This window comes from Mercenaria mercenaria, chromosome 16 (genome assembly GCF_021730395.1).
Source record: "Mercenaria mercenaria strain notata chromosome 16, MADL_Memer_1, whole genome shotgun sequence".
NCBI classification, from domain to species: domain Eukaryota; kingdom Metazoa; phylum Mollusca; class Bivalvia; order Venerida; family Veneridae; genus Mercenaria; species Mercenaria mercenaria.
Window position 1 is genome coordinate 35,573,668 of NC_069376.1, and position 19,389 is coordinate 35,593,056.

Below are 19,389 nucleotides of genomic sequence, written 5' to 3' on the forward strand. Positions count from 1 at the left end.
AGCTATTTTAGAATCTCAACGTCAGTGCTTCAGTTTACTGTCAGCTGTATTCGAATCTCAGAATCTCAACGTCAGTGCTTCAGCTTCCTACCAGCTGTATTCGAATCTCAACGTCAGTGCTTCAGTTTCCTACCAGCTGTATTCAAATCTGTCCGCTAATACCTCAGTTTCCTATCAGCTATATGAGAGTCTAAACGTCAGTGCTTCAGTTTCCTTTCAGCTGTATTTGACTCTCAACGTCAGTGCTTCAGGTTCCTATCAGCTGTATTCGAATCTGTTCACTAATACTTCAGTTTCCTATCAGCTGTATTCGAATCTCAACGTCAGTGCTTCAGTTTCCTACCAGCTGTGATCAAATCTCGACGTCAATGCTTCAGTTTCCTATCAGTTGTATTCAAATTTCAACGCCAGTGCTTCAGCTTCCTACCAGCTGTATCCGAATCTTAACGTCATTGCTTCAGTTTCCTACCAGCTGTATTCGAATCTAAACGTCAGTGCTTCAGTTTACCATCAGCTGTATTCCAATCTGTCCACTAATACTTCAGTTTACTATCAGCTGTATTTCTCAACGTCAGTGCTTCAGTTTACTATCAGCTGTATTCGAATCTCAACGTTAGTGTTTCTGTTTCCTTCCAGCTGTATTCGAATCTCAATGTCAGTGCTTCAGATTCCTACCAGCTGTATTTGAATCTCAACGTAAGTGCTTCAGTTTCCAACTAGCCGTATTCGAATTAGTCCGCAAATGCTTCAGTTTCCTATATACATGCAATTTGATAGACATGTATTAGAAACATAGATGCTTTTAAGTCGAAAGCAATGTGAGAAAACATTATTCGTAGACCTCTACCAAATGACATCTATCCACATCTTGCAATATTGGTCGAGGGTATGCGAGTCCCTTTTGCGATTTTGGTCGAGGTTCTACCTTTTGCAATATTGGTCGAGGTTCTGCTTTTTGCGATTTTTAATTAGGTTTACAGCAAACTCAAAATCTAAGATAAGGTGACATCGAATGAGACGCAAGCCTGTAGTAAATTCAACTACCTACCTCAGAAATAAACAGGTATATCGTTGTTCTCGTGTCGAAACGTGTAACAGGTAGACCTACGATATCACTAGAGGATGCACATAACATGGTTTAAAACCCTGTAAAATATCCATTAAAATAGGAAAAACCAAATCATGGCCCTTAATTTTGATTTTTTATGCCCATTAAATGTTTAGGTTCTGTACGATTTCATTTAAGAGTAAAATTAATGGCCCTTAATGTGATGCCCATTAAATCCTACATTCTGTAAAATGAGATTCGTATATTTTCAGAAGCACAAAATTTTTTTTTTTTTTTTTTGGCTTGCGCTCGCCCCATTGAATGCTTATAATTCCAGTCCCATATTGTTCTAAAATGCACTTTAATCACAATAAATACCTACGCACACATCGTCTGTAATATATCATGATGTTATATTTAGTTGCATTAAAGTTATTTCCTCTTGATGCAGTTACGCCATTTTCTTTAAATGTTTGTCAGATTGTGTTCCTACAAAAAATCGGATTTATTTCAATGAAAGTCGGATGAAAACATTCGAATTTATTTGATAACAAATAATCAATCTACATGAAATAATGCACGGAGGGGCACCTGGGGTCTTCCTCCACCATTAAAGCTGGAAAGTCGCAATATGACATTTCATGTGTCGTTGCGACGTTAAATCCAACAACAACAAAACTATTTTGGTTAGGGTAAATACGTATTGATGCATGCCATTTTCTGTTTTCTGTTTTTCCTGTCCAAATAATCAGCATTTGTATACGCAAGTGGGTGGGTAAGGAATTTACATTATGAGTTGTGTTCAGACCAGTTTAGATTTTCAAATTTTCGAATCCACGAGTAAAAACTAAGGCTTATAGAGAAGTGAACAGAACACATGATTGTGAAGATTTACAGTCTGATTTAAATTCACTTGGGGCATGGGCAGACAAATGGCTTCTTCGTTTCAATGAATCAAAGAGTGTGGTACGCTTAATTGGGGGCAGCTAATTGTGATGCAATCCCTCAAACATTTGCTCTTAACTGTTTAAGTGCATGCACCTGAGCACAAAGTACTGAAGGAGAGCTAAATTGTTATCGCCCATTGTGTGCTGACATTGTCATCAACAGTGGCTTTTTGAATACACATGACGTCTAGTGTCTGTACCAATAAAAACTTTGTCAGAATGTTTGTCAATATAAAAATGTTGGTTAGTTAAAACTACCCACATGGTCACTTGATCTTAATCCTAAAACCTTTAAACTGGTACCTGTAAACCCTTCTCAGTACATCACAATACAACGAATACAATATCCGTTTATTTTCTGATTACATATTAACATATTATGGCAGAATGAGAATACAATATGACAAATGTTTGTACAAGGCTGTTACATGTGTTTACATAACAAAATAATAAGAAAAAAAAAGAATAAAATATTCTTCTAGCATTTTATAAAACAGTACATGTGTATAGATACTATTACATGTGTAGTAATACATAGTTTAAATCTATAAGGCAAATCTCAATATTAAGTTGATTATCTTAATAATGACTAATAATTCTTGTGGTAAATTTTCATGGCCCTTTATTTGATATACCATTACAATATTGCAAACTCATTAAAATTGAATCTGACATATTTAATGAGACAATTAACTAATTCTAAATAATTAACAGCCATTAATAGAGTATTAAAAAAAAATTAATGGCCCTCTTCGTTTTTACTAATTAATGTGAAATTAAGGGGTACTTTTTTAATGGCTCATTAATTTAATGCCAATTAAAAAATGTCATGGGGTTTTAAGGAGCCAATTGAATTATTTTAATGTTTTATTTTTAGAAGCTTTTCATGGCCCTCAAAGTCATTTTAACAAGGTATATTTTACCAGGATTTTAATTGACTTATTTCATGGCTTTTTAATATATGGCGTTAAAGCTATGGTCATGAAAATGCCATTAAATAGTAAAAAGTAAGAAGCCAATTTCATGAGCCTTTTAATAGCATGTGCATCCAGTAGTGGATGCATATATAATTATATGGAAAACGTAAAGCTTTAATACATCACTCAGAAATTTTAATTAAAGATTGTCTATCTACGTAGACTGACTTTGGTAATTGTAGTTTGAATTTAATATATAAATTGTAGAAAAAAAACTGCAAACAAACCATCCGAGTAATTACATATTTTAATACTCTATGTATAGATCAAATTACACGTAAACTGAATGTGAAATGTACTTTCATGACAGATTATTACTAATTTAGACTTCAACTTTATATTTGTTGTATTAAAGGTGGTTAGTCACATTATGGCATTCTTTACTTTTCATATATTAATATGTTAGAAATTTATTTAGGGAACAAAAATATCCACGTATGATTTATTGATTGCGTAATAGACACAGGTATTTAGGTGTAGTCTGTGCTAAGCGAAGCGTGACTCCTGTTCATGAAGCTCACATATAGTCGCCGGATAAGAATATCGAATATTCGTTTAAGTCGTTACATCGTTAAAAGATAACAAACTGAGCAGTTTGTCAAATTATTACATGATGAATAAATAACATTTCAACACACCACCGTAACGTAGGAGAAGTTGACGTATCTTAAAACGTACACGTGGTGGTGTCATATGCAGATGCTAGATCCACAGCCTGCTTTGATGGCTCTCCAATGCCGATATAACTGATTGGTGTTATTTTCGAATAAAAGATTTTGAGAAAGGCGACGTTGACGAAATTTAAAAAGTTCACGTGGTGGTGTCATACGCAGATGCTAGATCCGCAGCCTGTCTAGTATAATTTATTTCGATAACTTTCCAATGCCGATATAACTGGCTGGTGTTATTTTCGCTTTATAACATTTTTAGAAAAGATTTTGGCAAACGCCTACTTTTGGGAAGAATACGAATCATTATTGATTATAAAGAATGGATCTTTTATAAAACAAAAGTCGGGAAATTTTGATAAAATGTTTGTTGATTTCATAATCGACTTCAGCATGTAATAACATTTCGTTCTTATAAAAGCGTACTGTGATTTATGTATAACGTGACTTACTACACGCGTTACACGTGCACATGCAACAATAGTCACGCTCCAAGTATCACAAAAGAAACCACCACATCGGATCAGATTTAGTAGATAATAATAAGTGAATATAATAATACTTGTATACATGTTGCAAGAGTTATATGACTGCCATATATATAGCTTAAAGTCATTGGGTATATGTCAGCTTAGTGCAAAGGCAATCCAAATCAAGAAATAATATAAATGAAACAATTCAAAACGTTTATATTTTAACCTATGAATGGTCACTGACCCAAAAGGGGAATGGAACATTTAAATTATTTACGAGATTGATGAAAAAAAAAACTCCACAACTTAAAGTATACTGTATGAAGAAAATCTATTTATAAAACACACACAAGCTGTCTGTAGAATATGTAGGATTCGTGCACAAGTCCAAGTGACACATTTCAAATGTGATGTGAAATAGAAGAAAATCAATTGTATCATTATCATAAGGTCCACTTCGATAACAATGGTGTATAGTTTTTATTACTCGGCATATTTTTTCACATGTTTTAACAATTCTGATATTTTCACGTTAATATGGAGGCCGTGCTCTTTAACACGAATACTGTTGTTGAATAGTAATTTAGTCAGGTCAAGTGCAGATAGTCAGTGTTTATCCCGTGTCACTTTGGTCTTGTCCTGTTTGATTCATGTTTATCACCATTTCTTCACTTTGCAAACATTGTACCTATATCTTCTGTCCCTGAAAGAAACAAGCATTATGTATTAATTTAGAAAGTCACTTCTCACTCACTATTTGTCAGGAAAGAATGAACAGTTACAAGAAAACAATTTATTCAAGATAAGCAGTAGAACTTCAACATATAACAAGATGTAATAACATTAAAGAAAATATGCGTATTCACGGGATAATGTTGCCGCGGCCATCCTTACATTAAGAATGCACTGTATATCTGAGAAACTGTTCGGTTGCTGCTGTAAAGATAGTGAGAACTTATGGAATCATATGTTAGTATAGGTAGTAAGATATTTTATATATTTCCGTGGGAAAAGAGTCGAACCCACAGGTATTTCGTTTGATTTTATGGGTTGTGTTGAAACGAATTGTGTGTTATGTGTTTGTCTTTTAATGTTTGTTGTTCTGTGTCTAAGTGGGAAGGTAATAACTATTGTATGTGACAATTTTGGCGGATCCGTTTTTTTTTAATTAATGTTTGTCGTGCTTGACTGCTTTCCCTTCGTTTGTATAGATTTCCAGGCATGTTTTCACAGTGGTTCTGGTAAGACAAAGTGGTAGTTATATATTAGGACGATAACTTATTATGATTATTTAATAAAGTCTTGGTTGGAATTTAGTTAACACAAATCTGCACGTACACATGCTCATAAATGTAAATGAAATATAATATTGTTTGGTACGTTTGAGCTCAATTAAGAAGATGATGCTTACTCTCGGTTATTGTCATGGATAGAAATGACCCCCTTTATAACTTTTCCGTCGGGTACTCTAAAGTCTTGTACTCCATCGTAATCATTGGTCCATCCTGTTAACTCACAATCATACGGATGAAAGTCTGAAATAAGATAGATTAATACATATGAGAGATAGTGAATACGCGGCAAAGCCTAATAATCAAGAAAATGAATGCGACAATTAGATGATAATGGCTCATAAAGCACATGGATTAGCTTGGGATATACTGCGCTGTTTATGTTGTTTTTATCTGGCTATAACAATATATTACATGTTTGCCGCTTTCAACAGGTAATCATATTCCCAGGACTTATTTATTTATTTTGTTGGGTTTAACGTCGCACCGACACAATTATAGGTCACACGGCGACTTGCCAGCTTCGAAGGCGGAGGAAGATCCCAGGTGCCCCTCCGTGCAATATTTCGTCACAAGTGAGCACCTGGGTAGAACCATCGACTTTCCGTAAGCCTGCTGGATGGCTTCCTCACCATTTCCAGGACTATCACAATGATACATACATGAATACTATACAGTATTTTCAGTTAAGAAAGTAATACTGTTGCCAAGGTAACAACATATACACGTAATGCACAACATTACCATTAAATCCACAACAGCGAAACTTCCATCTTCTGTCCTCATTATGATTATGGTGTTCACTTTTCATGCCAACAATGTACATATTTGACCTACACTGGAATGCTAACAGCTCGTCAAAAGCATGTTCCCAATTTGCTGAAACAGTGCAAGAACTGAATCGTAAATTTTTTACAACAGTTTTTTTTTGTCTGTCAGAAAAATAGAAGTAAAAGAAAGAGCACATACATTACTTTCTGCTAGTAGAGCACAAACGATTGGATAAACCTCGTGTTGAAATCGAAATAAGAAATATTATTAACTCTGAAGTTCTCGTCTTAAGGTCGAATTATTTAAAGTAAGCCATTACTGATGCTTATAGTAATTTCGGTATTTGCAGCATCGCTAAATAATCGATTATTGTTAGTTATATCGATTTATTTAGCACAATCTTTTTAGTTTCATTCAAAATATTTACATTCGCCCTATTCTTTTCCATTGAAATTAATGCCGTTCATTTTGTATGAACTGCAAAAGGAAAGGTGCCCAAGTTACGACAATGTTGCTTAATGAAAACGGTTCTGACGACGTCCGCGTACAGCCAGGTATCACGTCGGTGAACAGAATAGCCGATTTTAAAGTTGAATGCAACAAAATGTGTGTAACTTATATTATAAACTTGGAAAGGAAATTCATATTGTAAATGTAAGAAATGAATTATTTTTTTCGGAGTTCATACGAAATGATCGACAGAAGATCGGCAAAATAAATATGGATCGATAGCGCGATTCATGGATTTGCCGATCCTATTCTGACGTTCATTTTGCATGAACTCCGAAAAAAATATTACATTTCTTAAGTGTTTGATTAGCTGTTATTATTTGTGCCTCTCACTACAGCTGTATAATATACACTTACTATGAGGCATGCCGGTCAACAGCAAAACTATTGCTCGAGGTCCAGACGACCGAGAGTTAATATTTTTTTGCATGTACTATTGACAGTCAAGTCAGTCAAACTGACTGGCAAACCATTGTACTAGTGTTCAATTACATGACATAAGAAATAATTTCTAATGCCTTTTATCTTCAAGTTTTGACTTTAGCCCAGAAAAATTTAGTTCTTAAAAATAGAAAGGTCGATAGCATAAATTATGGACCGGCATTTTATATATGGAGTCATGAAATAATGTCATTCAGTGAATGAAGTATACAGAAAGATTTCTGAATCTGTGAGTTCTGTAGTTACTTGAGTACTCACACCTTCTCGGACCTCGTACACCCGGTACGTCTCTGCAAAGGATGCGGAATCTTCTGTCCTCGCGTCCATTATCATGAACACTGTATATATAGCTAATAGCCTATCAAATGACAACATTTTTAGTCAAAGCAAAGAAATTCACGTGAAACTGACCATAAACAAGCAAATTCGATGAATTGGTATCCCCCGCCGAATGGGTTTGTGATGACGAATAGCAAAGAAATATATCCGGCAAAAAGTTAAGATTGTTTCTAAGAAGCAAATTATTTCATTAGTCAGGATCAATTTAACAGAAAACAAATGTTCCAAATGTAGCTAATAAATGTATATTACGTTTTGTTACTGACATACTGTAATAAGCTTAGCTTTTATAATTATATGGAGTTATTTGAAATGTGATCTTGAAGTGTAACTAGAACGCAATATTGTATTGGAGTAGTTTGTAACCAAGTGTCGCTGTACATTTGAACCTAAAAGAACAGATGATGTCCTCTGTCCTTTAAAAAGAGCCCAGTCTAGTAAGAATTTTTGGAACGGGGGTGATCGAGGTTTAAAAAAACTGAAACGAAAAGGAATGGAAAAAAAAATAAGGGGAGGGATGGGGGTGGAGTTTGGATAGGGATGACCGGGTGAGGGTACACAACTTCACATGTTGACAATTAATTATATTGATGGAAAATAAAAAATTAAAAAAAAAAATGTTGGGGTAGGGGGAGGGGTGCTGCATGATCAGGGTTGTGGGGGTGACTGGGTGGAGGAGCCAGACGGGGAAAGGGTACAACTTTGCAAGTTCATAAATATTCATGGAACGCTTGAAAGTTTTTAAATAAGGAATTACAAATAAAAACATGTTTTTTTTTCTTTTTTCTTTTTGGTAGGGGAAGGGGGTGTGACTAAGGCGGGGGAGGGGTTAGGTGACTGAGTGTTGGTACACAACTTCACAATAAATCTTCATGGAGAATAATGAAAGATTAGTTTAATGAAATTCTACCAACTGGTTAGGTTGTTATGTACAAATATGAGGATTTTTTAAAAAATAAAGGGAAATAACTCTGAAGTTACTAAAGACATCCTGATGAAATTGTGTGTGCACTACCACATTATGGTGATCTAAATTCAATTTAAGTTTTATAGTTCTGGGTCAAATACATCACAAGTTATGAAGCAGAAATTGCCATATTTATAATACCCTATACAGTTAACACTAGATATTTCTAAGGGCAATAACTGTAAGGTTACTTGGGCAGTCTGACTGAAACTCGACGGGTCGCATAACCTCATAGTGGTAAATATGTGTATGAAATTTGATTTAAATATTCCCAACCTCTTTCTAGATATGGCTTCGGACGGACAGACGGACGGACGAAAAGACGAACGGTAGGACGGACAGACAACGCCAAAGCTATATCCCTATGACAGAAGAACATAAATTGCCATGCTCCATCTTAACAGGAAATGCATGTATCAAATATTAATCGTACAATATCCCGCGTCCAAGTCAAAACACATTGCGTTAAACACACAAACACGCGCGCGCGTGTACACACACACACGCACGCACACACACACAAACACGCACGCACGCACACACGCGAACGCTTACGTACACATACATGTATATTTTTATGTATCCTACTTGCCTGCTTTTCAGATGCACATTCAAAGTCCAGTATCTCGTCATATTTGTTTTTGAAGTCATAATAGCTGTCAGATCGTCTTATACTGAGACACACGATCGTAACAAAACATAGAACTCCAAACTGTAATTGTAAATATATAGATGATATGAGCCGTGCCATGAGAAAATCAACATAGTGGGTTTGCGACCAGCATGGATCCAGACCAGCCTGCGCATCCGCGCAGTCTGGTCAGGATCCATGCTGTTCGCTTTTAAAGCCTATTGGGATTGGAGAAACCTTTAGCAAACAGCATGGATCCTGACCATCCATGCTGGTCGCAAACCCACTATGTTGATTTTCTCATGGCACGGCTCATATCTGTTTCTTTCAGACATGTTGATCATGGATGAAAGGAACTTTGATTTTACATGTAAAACAAACACATTTTTTTTTTAAATTTCATGTTTGGACCAAATTTACCAATTTTATAGTTTCATACCGGTGAAAGATATGCTTGAAAATGCCAGAGACATTCACTCTAATATTTCAATAATTCACTGAAATCCATGTAATAAATATTTCTCAAATGTATCATTTTTAAACTAGATATACGCAGTAAAATCTTGTATTTTATAATCGTTGTTATTTTTGCTTGATGCGGAATCGTTTGAGGAGTTACTGTCTACAAGATAAAAAATGTCTACTTGTTTTACCGGTATCTTCATGAAAATTTATCATAATATTTATAAATAATACATGAAATGGTACTTTTACATAACATAAAACTATGGAATGTTTGGAGAGTTTTTCAATTGATATCTCAAATTATGGTCAAACCAAAGATTAATGTAACTCGATGATACATTTTATTACCTCAGATCAATTTATATTCTCTGTACTTAATTTCAAGAGAGCCAATGTCACAATTATACTCATCTTCAATGTTAAATATAGTCATAACAACCATTTGAACTTGAAAAAATCTAACTGATAATATTTGTTAAGTAATGTAAACAACTGAATTTCAGAAGAACGTATAATTTATCTGCTGCCCTTTCAAATTTATCAAAACACGCTTCTGAACGGCATTCCGAGAAAACGAAAAAATAAAAATGCTAAATATGCAATAAAATGGAAGGGTAAGGGGGGTTAGGCTAGGAAGTAAAAGGAATCAAGGCAACGGTAAATAAATTAGAGAGCAGTCTTGCAACATTATGAGTTTAGATCTATAAAATACAAAAAATTGTAAAATAAATTCTGAAACTGGTGAAATGAAAAAGCTTTTAATGCTAGAAAAACAAGAAAGAAAATGTAATATTCTTTTCTATGGATTTAAAGAGCAAAGGTATGAAAGCCTAGATGTCACCATGAGATCTTTTTTAAGACAAATTAAATATTAATGAAGAAAGAGTAGACAAAATGCAGTTTATGAATTGCCATGGAACACCACATGAAAGAGATGGTCTTAAACATATAATAGTAAAGTTTCAGTCGTTTAGTGACGGAGATCTAGTCTACTCTAAGTTTTTTAAGTCCAGTTCTCAGAGAGAAAAAACGGTACTAACAGACTTGCCAATTGAAAATTAACAAAAAAGAGCAATGTTGGCTAGGGAAACATACAATATAAAGAAAAATGAAGGAATGAAAACGAGAATAGTGGAGAAGTTAGGAGATCTGCAGAAGACAGTTGGTGAAGAGACATTTGCTGAGTCTTATTGACAGTTATGGAAAATGAAGCTCAAACTTTATGTTGATTATCATCTGAAATATATGTAATGGGCAACTTTATATAAGTTTTTTTATGACTGAAATACGCTCATAAGAAAACCTATTTGTGATAGCCAAGTTCTTAATTACTCTTATATACTTATAATTCATATGTTAACGCCATAAATTCAAATAAGTCTGCAGGATCGTCCCTTTTTACATGACCCAACCCAAACATATATCTAGTATATATCTACAAAAATCTAGTCATTATTATCATGACAGACTAGTATGACTATATATGAAACTTACCACTGCAAGTTGTGTAAATATCCATCCTTGTCTTTAAAGACATAATCACACAGATTGAACAGTTACACCAACACACGACTCACTCTTTTTATAAGTCTTATTTCAGTTATAAACAAATTGATACAGTTGCATCCATATTAAAATACCAGTTTTGCCTATAAATATGAAGCCGAATAATGCTCCACTGGCTGGTCTGGATCCATGCTGGTCGCAAACCTACTATGTTGATTTTCTCATGACGCGGCTCAAATATACCTGGCTTGCTGCTCTCATAGAGCGCAAGCATTCGACGCAGTCTCCTGGGCATTTACACTTGAGACTTCTTTAATTTTGGGAACTCCTTTAAAAGTAGAATCACCGAACTTGGTAGAATTACCGAACTTGCGTAAGATAGCTTGAAGGGTTTTCAAAGCGAGATCAGTGACAGGCAAAATCAGGCCCATACTGTTCTTCAAAACTATTAAAAAAATCTAGTCATTATGGAATCAGTATACTAGTACTAAGAAAAAAAAACTAATATCGGACGAATTGTACGAATTGTACTTCAATGTACAAGTACACAATTAAACATCTTATAAAATTGGAAATGTATAGGTTTGGATGACAAGTTTCTACAACATGAGAGGTCGATACTCTCGATTGACAGATAGTATAAATTTATTGAAGTTATTTTCGTCAATACATTAAAAAAATAAAACCAATGGAAAACATTAAAGAAGTGACGATTTTACGTCGCTTTTTAACTTGATGATAAAATAAATAAAAAAGATCAATTTTAATAACTGAACTTACATGAGCCATTTTCTTCTGAACACTTCTACGTGTATTTCCTCTGTTATTATTTTGATCTGTAGTCTTATATCGATGTGTATCCTTAAACAGCAGTAAATAATTTCCGTATCCTCCACAGTTTTATTGCACTTACAAAATAGACTGGCCCGGTTTATAGGTTGGTCACGGCTACGGATATGCGATATGTATTGTATTTTATCATTATTTTTGAGCATGGATCCCCTTCAGTTTGGAACCGTCCATGTTTACAAACGCACTGGTTTATTCTAGTTAAGCTTGCCGACTGCATAGCTCTCTGGTGCCCGGCATTTTAGATATAGAATTTGGAAACCTAATGTGTACAGGACAAAAATACCTGATTAGTCCAAATGACTCGCCCTTTCGAAAGGAAGAACCCATTAAAAAACAAAAGCTACATTTTACTTTATAGAAGCATAATTCTATTAGCCTTTATGCCCTCCATTTTTTACAGTGGTAAGATCACTCAAGGTTTTTTAATTTGAAATGTTAAAACTACCATCGACGCCATACAAACCTGTATTTGAAAGTGCAGATTAGGAACGAACCAAGAAAAAAAAAACTATAGCAATATAAACCTGTATATGGAAGTTTTTACTTCAATGATACTTTAGTAATTGTGATTTGCAGTGAGAACTTTTCTGCTTGTGACACTTCTGACAAAGAAACTACTAATTGGCGCGAAAACCCCGGCGGGCCTCTTAAATACGTAATGATGACCAATGAAATTGACCGTATTATACATGAAGCTTGACCAATGAACCTCGATGAAAGAAATAAATTAGAAGGTATGGACGAACTAAATACAAGGCGCTGTCGTCATTAATTAAATATTTTAATATACTATTAAAATAGTCCAATTAACTCCTGGCTTAAAACTACTACTCAGAAACAACAATACCAAAGATATTAATAAATTTAATGATCTTAAGATGTGTCACAATTCAAAATATATTTGATCAAATGATTCAATAAACAAAGACAGATTATAAATAAGCTACAACTGCTTACTTAGTAATAATCACAAGTTCAACTTATGGAAATGGAATCCATTTGTAAGGTAAAGTTCAAGTTTTTAACTAAACTGTCCAAATTCCATTATCACCCGCCAAATAACAGCCAATAAAACAAAGCAAAAGCAAAACAATAACTTAAGAAACAGTTCTTCTTTACCTTAATAACAATGACTTGAGACTGTGAAATCTACAATTGAGACCAAAAAGATTTCAAATATGTTGTAATTAAGGATTGCAAATACTGTATTAGTTTTAGACTGCTGATTTTATGAAAGAGTCGAAATAACTCTCAAAAAGAAATGTCTTAACCGATTTGCACCTTCAGAATTTAAATGAAGGCCTCCGTCTAATTTAGCGAACAAGTAACGTTTCACAGAACCTTTAAAACAAAATGGTCTGTATGAGCGAATAAACTTAAAGTCTAGATCAGCAGCTAGAATATCTTCTAAAAAGCGGTTTAATTCTTTTATACAACTTTCTGTTATCTCATGATCCACCGGACGAGGAAGTACTGAAGATACTATTATACGAATAGAAGGATTCTCAGTTCTAATTGCGGCAATCAGATTTGAGAAATCGGAAGACATAGAAGCCAGTGAATCCTGGTTACTGATATTATTGGTACCCACGTGTAAAATGATAAAATGTTTATCATATAAATTAACTCTCTTTTTGCTAACCAGGAATGACAATTTACCAACTGTAGCTCCTGGAAAGGACTGCACAGTAACTCCCTCGATCGGTGGTAAAAACTTTACAATTGAATCTCCTAATATAACGACTCTTCGAACAACATCTGCAATGAGAAAGGTATATTTTAGTAAAAGTATAATATGAATATGTACATAAGATTATTCATATATAACACAATAATGAGTATGATCAACTATTCAACAAAATTTTACTACCTACTTTCAAATGTTAATGAATCTATCTTTAACAATCCTCATTTACTTATAATCATCTAACGAGGAAAACTCTGCGCAGAAGGTTAAAACATCCAACTGACCACAGAAAATTTCCTCTGTTAAGACAGAAATTCCCCACAAGTTGACATAAGAAACAGATTGTAAGAAAATGTAAGTAGCAGAGCAATTTTCTCTAGGCTATTATGAAAAGTTATTTATCAAATTCTTTATATTTAAATTACCCAATGTGTCAAACACACTTTATGCGGACATAATGTAAAATAGGTTAACACTTTCAACTGATCACCAGAACATTTCCTCTGTAAGACGGAAATTCCATATAATAATTTTCTGTTGTCAGATCACATACTGCTTTTAACTAAATTATTTCCTATTTATGATGCTTCTTAATATTCTGACTTATAAACTGTGAAACTTTAACTTTGTCACAAAGAGAATATTGAATGTAATTCTTATACGCATCAGAACGCCAGTCTCCCATAAGCTGAATGAGATCTGCTGGAATGTCAAGTCTGAAGGCTAGAGTTGCTAAACCTCTTCTAAAGGAATGAGTTGAAAACTGTTTTGGATCTAACTCAATATCCTTAATTACAGACCTTAACTTTGATAGAAATAAATTGTAGGAAACAACTTTGCCTGACCTTAAAATGAAAAGTGGAGACCCACCTGAGGCTGGTATTTTTTCAACCATTTCATTGAATGCCTTAACTGGGCACAAGACTGAATCTGGTATGACAGTTAAAGGAGTCAATAATTCTCTTTCACCCGCTTGAATGGTCTTTGTCCATTTCATATGGACTATTAAATTCATTCCAGATCTTTCCACATCTTTTCTTAAAAGAAATTTAGGTTTAATTAAATCTTTTGTATGAGTAGGGACCAAGTTTGATTTTCTTGTCATAAGAAAAAATGCAAACAAGAATAAACACCAGTAAACCAGATTATCTGTACAAGAAAAATCTAACACCGTGTAAATTTTTTCTAAAATATCTGGAGTCATTGGTTCAGCCCTTTTGACCATATGCAGATTAAACTTTGCTATGCCTTTTAACGACAAATTTATTAAAAAGGAATTTAAGTGATCAACACTGTACCCTAATAACAAGTGTATAGTTCTGACTCCACTGATATAATTCTTAATACTATCAGTAGATTTAAAAGATCTACTGAGAAACTGTGTGTAAAGTTGAAGTGTAGTTGTACTGGCTGGTAAATAATTCAGACTGAAATAAGTACAGAACAACATAAATGATTCCCATTGAATTTTAAGGTTCCTTCTTGAACCCTCGGCATAAGCCCTTTTGTTTGTATCTTTTAAATCTTTCTTCAGAACAGTCAGCTGAGATTCTGAAAATATACATCAATCATACAATCGACAAACAAATTAAAACTAAAAACAGGTTAAAATCACAGAAACTGAACTTCTCATCTGTCAAGATAAACACACCATGATAGGTAAGACGGAGTTACCAGTCATTCAAAAATTTGAAGTCTGACTCATAGACTTCCCATTCTAACAAATCAAAGCCTTGAGTCAACTGTCTGAATTGCTCCTCATGCATTTGGTCTAAATGCCATCTAGATAAATGGTCTGCAATGCGATTTTCCTGAGATGGTAAAAACTGAGCTTTAATTTCAAATTCATTAACAGCTGCACAAAAACATATTTCTCTAAGGCAAGATTGTAAGAAAGGGCAACGTGCTTTCCCTGTATTTAAAGTAATACACACTGACTGATTATCACAAAGTACAAGCATTTTGTTATGCTTGAAATATTTTCCCCATAAATGTATACAAACTACCAGAGATAACATTTCTAAACTGCTAATATGCAAATTTCTCTGCAAAATGTGCTCAGGGAAACGTTTGTGAAAAAAGTGACCTTTCCAGAACCCGCCACATGCTTCTAAACAAGAATCTGATGAAAAGACTGCATCAGGTTCAGACCAGGAGCCTAAAGACATCAAGGAGACACCGTTATATAATGGTAAAAAACAATTCCACCACAACAAGTCTTTCCTAACTTCAACTGGAATATCATGTGAACTACTTTTTTCCGATCCATGCAATTCTCTCAACCAGTTTAACATTCTACTTATAAACACCCTACTAGATTTGACACAAGCTCCTATAAAATTTAGCTTTCCTAACAATGACTGTATTTCTTTTAATGATGCTTTCGATTTGTCTGACCAAGCCGTAACCAACTGCATAATTTCTTGCAGACGTTCTGGGGTTATTTCCATAGTCATCTTCAGTGTATTAAACAAAACACCTAAAAATGACATTACATTTGAAGGAGGGCAACTTTTGTCTAAGGACTCCTCAATACCACACTGTACAAGAACTTTCCCAAGAGTTAAATAAGCTGCTTGAGCCAAGTTTGGTTTCTCTACACCAGCAAAATCGTCTAAATAGTTTAGTACTGCTATTCCTAAGTTAAATAAAATGAAAGATACTGCATTAGTTACTCTCTGACAAATAGCTGCAGCACTCCGTAAACCCATTGAAAGAACTGTATCACAAAATACATGTTTTTTCCATACAAAGGATACTAAATTGTATTGTGACGGACAAATGCTGATTTGTCTGTATGCTCGTTTTAAATCTTTTTTATACATCAATGACCCCTGACCTTTGGCAATAATCATGCTAACAAAATCATCAATTTTTGGATATAATAGCGAGACGGGTTCACCAAGATACCAGTCTTTGTCAATAAATTCATTCACTGCATTTGATGTACTACTACTCAAATCCAATATAATTCTTCTTTCCATTGATTTTTTGGTACTGTGTTCAATGGCGAAATAAGCAAATTGTTTGAAAATGGATTATCTTTAAATGGTCCTATTATAGCTGAAGCCTCAGCTTCTTTAACCAAATATTTTTGTATTTCATTTGGAAATTCATTTGCCCCTTTATAATTCTTGTACTTCCAAATATTTTTGGTTGGCGAAAAAGAATTTTCATTCCATGAGAAGCCTAAAGGAAAACCAAACTCTAGGAAATCACAAACTATCAAATCAGAATAACTGAATAACTTCAACATAGTGCGCATATATTTAGTATTAATACGTTCATTTACCCTGATTCGACATTTTTCGAAATTATATTTTCCAGATTTTTTACTGTCTCGTGTAACCTGATTTTTCCTTTACTTGTGCAAAGGATTTGCAATGTTTTATTTCACTGCAAATTTGACAGGATTGCGCATGATTGCATATATGAGACTCTGTGTTATTTAATACAACTTTCTGTTTTTCTCTTTGTACGCAATATTTTGGTAAGAAAATGTCTACTACACTATCCCCCTTTGTCATTTGTATATCTAATTGACCAAGTCAGGCTAAAGTATGTGGGCAAGATGTGGAGCTTTCAGGATGTTGTAATTTAACCTTGTCCTTTTGCCAGCATGTAGCACAAATATGCTGAGCATACTTAAGTTTACCTTTAACTACTGTATTATGAGCATTTTTGTGATTACATCTATTTCGCTGATAAAGCGAGCAAAACCAGACTTGAGCCTCTTCGTTTTGTTCGATTGATTGTTTCGGACTTTTGTTTGCGGCTGACATTTGAGTTTTTTGGAGCCTGGCGCTCTGATGTATGAAGCCCTTGTTTGCCGAAGAGCTATTATTTAGTATAACAATCTCTAAATACGTAAAATCATCTGCCCATGACTTACTTCCTAGCTCTATTTCTCTTAATACTGCTGCATAATATGATTTTAACAGCTTAAAATCATGTGTAGCATGTAAATACATCATTCTTTTAAGAAGTGCAAGACGACCAGCTTTCTCTTCAGTCTTTATCTTTTTGTCAGAAATTATTTCAAGTTCCCCTGCTACAAATAAATGTAAATCTAAACTGTGAAAAGACATGTGCTGGTTGACAAACTCATAACGTAACTGCGAATGTGGATATTTTTGCCGATTTTTTACTTTATCTGATGATTTTATTGCAATACCAGATTTTTTTGAGTGTTTTTTATGTTTTTCGTTGTCTTATTTTTCTTAACATTAACTGTACCCACTTGCATACTTTCTGTTTCTTCTTCACCACTAGATGTTGTACTGTCCGAACTACTTGAACTGTCCGAATCAGTGTCACTCTCACTTGTCTCGTCTAAGCCTAAGGCCTGATTTTCTTTCTTGACTATCTTTTTAAGAGGTTTAGATTGTCTCAAGTCGTTTAAAGTTAATTTACTGGAGCTGACACTGATATCTGGAACGTTAATGTGTTTAGAAATTGACAAACCTTGTAATTTCTTCACTTCCGCTCGTTTCTCCTCCAGTTTCTGGCGTAGCACTGCCTTCTCGTTCAACTTTCGCAGTCTACTCTCTTCTTGCTCTAATAGCGCTAGTTCTTTTTTCATCGTCTCCGCATCGTCAGATTCATATCCTGAAGCGATTTCTGGACCTTCAGGAATTTCTTCTATCAAACCGATTTTTCCTGGTGATGTAAAGCCGGTAAGGCCCGTCCTTCGTTTTCGCCGGTAGCCATTTGCATACTGCTAGACGACAACTCGTCTTCTGCGGTGCCTTCTTGCATACGTTTATAATCTTTTTTGGTGCCTTTTCTCAACTTATCACTATTCATCGTTGAGTGCTTTTCAACAGATATTGCACAACGTACAAATTTAAAACAAAGTTCTTACAGTTCTTGGGACATCAATGTTCGTTCCCTAAATAACACTCCACAATTTCCTCCTGTTTTGTACTACATTATCTTCGTTTTATAAATGCAACCAGTTAAAAATCCTTTATAATTTTTTCTTAATTTGATTAACTACTACTATAAAACTTTTCTGCTTGTGACACTTCTGACAAAGAAACTACTAATTGGCGCTAAAACCCCGGCGGGCCTCTTAAATACGTAATGATGACCAATGAAATTGACCGTATTATACATGAAGCTTGACCAATGAACCTCGATGAAAGAAATAAATTAGAAGGTATGGACGAACTAAATACAAGGCGCTGTCGTCATTAATTAAATATTTTAATATACTATTAAAATAGTCCGTTTAACTTGAGTGATTTACCATTTCTTTGTCATCTTAAAGTAATACTAACAATAGGATTAACGTTTATCTGAAATCAAATCTTGCAAATTTATTTGTTCGTTTTGGGGTTAGTATTTCAGTTATGTAATGGCGAAAAGTTAAACTTACCCGTGTTCTCACACCCTATAAACGACTGTACTACCCCTCTTCCTCTTGCGAGTGATCAAAACAGTAAACTGACAGCTGAAAGTTGAAAAACAGCATTTTAAAGTGACTGATTTGCTTTGAAGGTATGTATATTTATATTTTATTGGAAGCTGACCATGATTTTTTTCTGTATATAATGTGTTACTTTGATTATAGATAGAATTATAGCACAAAACTCGATTAATCACTGATTTTTTCCAGAAATTGTACATTGTCGGCGTCCAAAGTACATAATTTCTTGCTACATGTAAATTCCACTGTAATATGGATAAAGAAACAATACTAGTTTGGTAAAATAAAATAAAATCATTCATAAATTCTCCAATTTGTTTATAACTGTCAATGAAAGAAGATTCGGTGTTATTTCCTGACTGTATGCATGCTTGCTCAAGAACT

At 34.2% G+C, this 19,389-nt stretch overlaps 2 protein-coding genes across 2 annotated transcripts in view; both read right to left on the reverse strand.

The window, feature by feature from the left end:
* Positions 1 to 2,332: 2,332 nt before the first annotated feature.
* LOC123541527 (hemagglutinin/amebocyte aggregation factor-like) lies at positions 2,333 to 11,969 on the reverse strand. Its single transcript, XM_045327079.2, has 6 exons — positions 11,816 to 11,969; positions 9,026 to 9,145; positions 7,374 to 7,485; positions 6,150 to 6,284; positions 5,525 to 5,648; positions 2,333 to 4,816 (listed from the first exon to the last, which is right to left on the reverse strand). The coding sequence occupies exons 1-6, from the start codon at positions 11,822 to 11,824 to the stop codon at positions 4,771 to 4,773; spliced, it is 546 nt and encodes a 181-aa protein (XP_045183014.2). The 5' UTR covers positions 11,825 to 11,969; the 3' UTR covers positions 2,333 to 4,770.
* Positions 11,970 to 12,473: 504 nt separating this feature from the next.
* The window catches only part of LOC128549297 (uncharacterized), a 46,103-nt gene continuing 39,187 nt past the window's right edge, over positions 12,474 to 19,389 (reverse strand). The window contains exons 2-3 of the mRNA XM_053525868.1: positions 18,039 to 18,291; positions 12,474 to 13,645 (exon numbers count right to left, since the gene is read on the reverse strand). Of these exons, the coding sequence (XP_053381843.1) occupies positions 13,116 to 13,645; positions 18,039 to 18,291 (783 nt within the window). The 3' untranslated portion in view covers positions 12,474 to 13,115. The remainder of the gene's footprint in view (positions 13,646 to 18,038; positions 18,292 to 19,389) is intronic.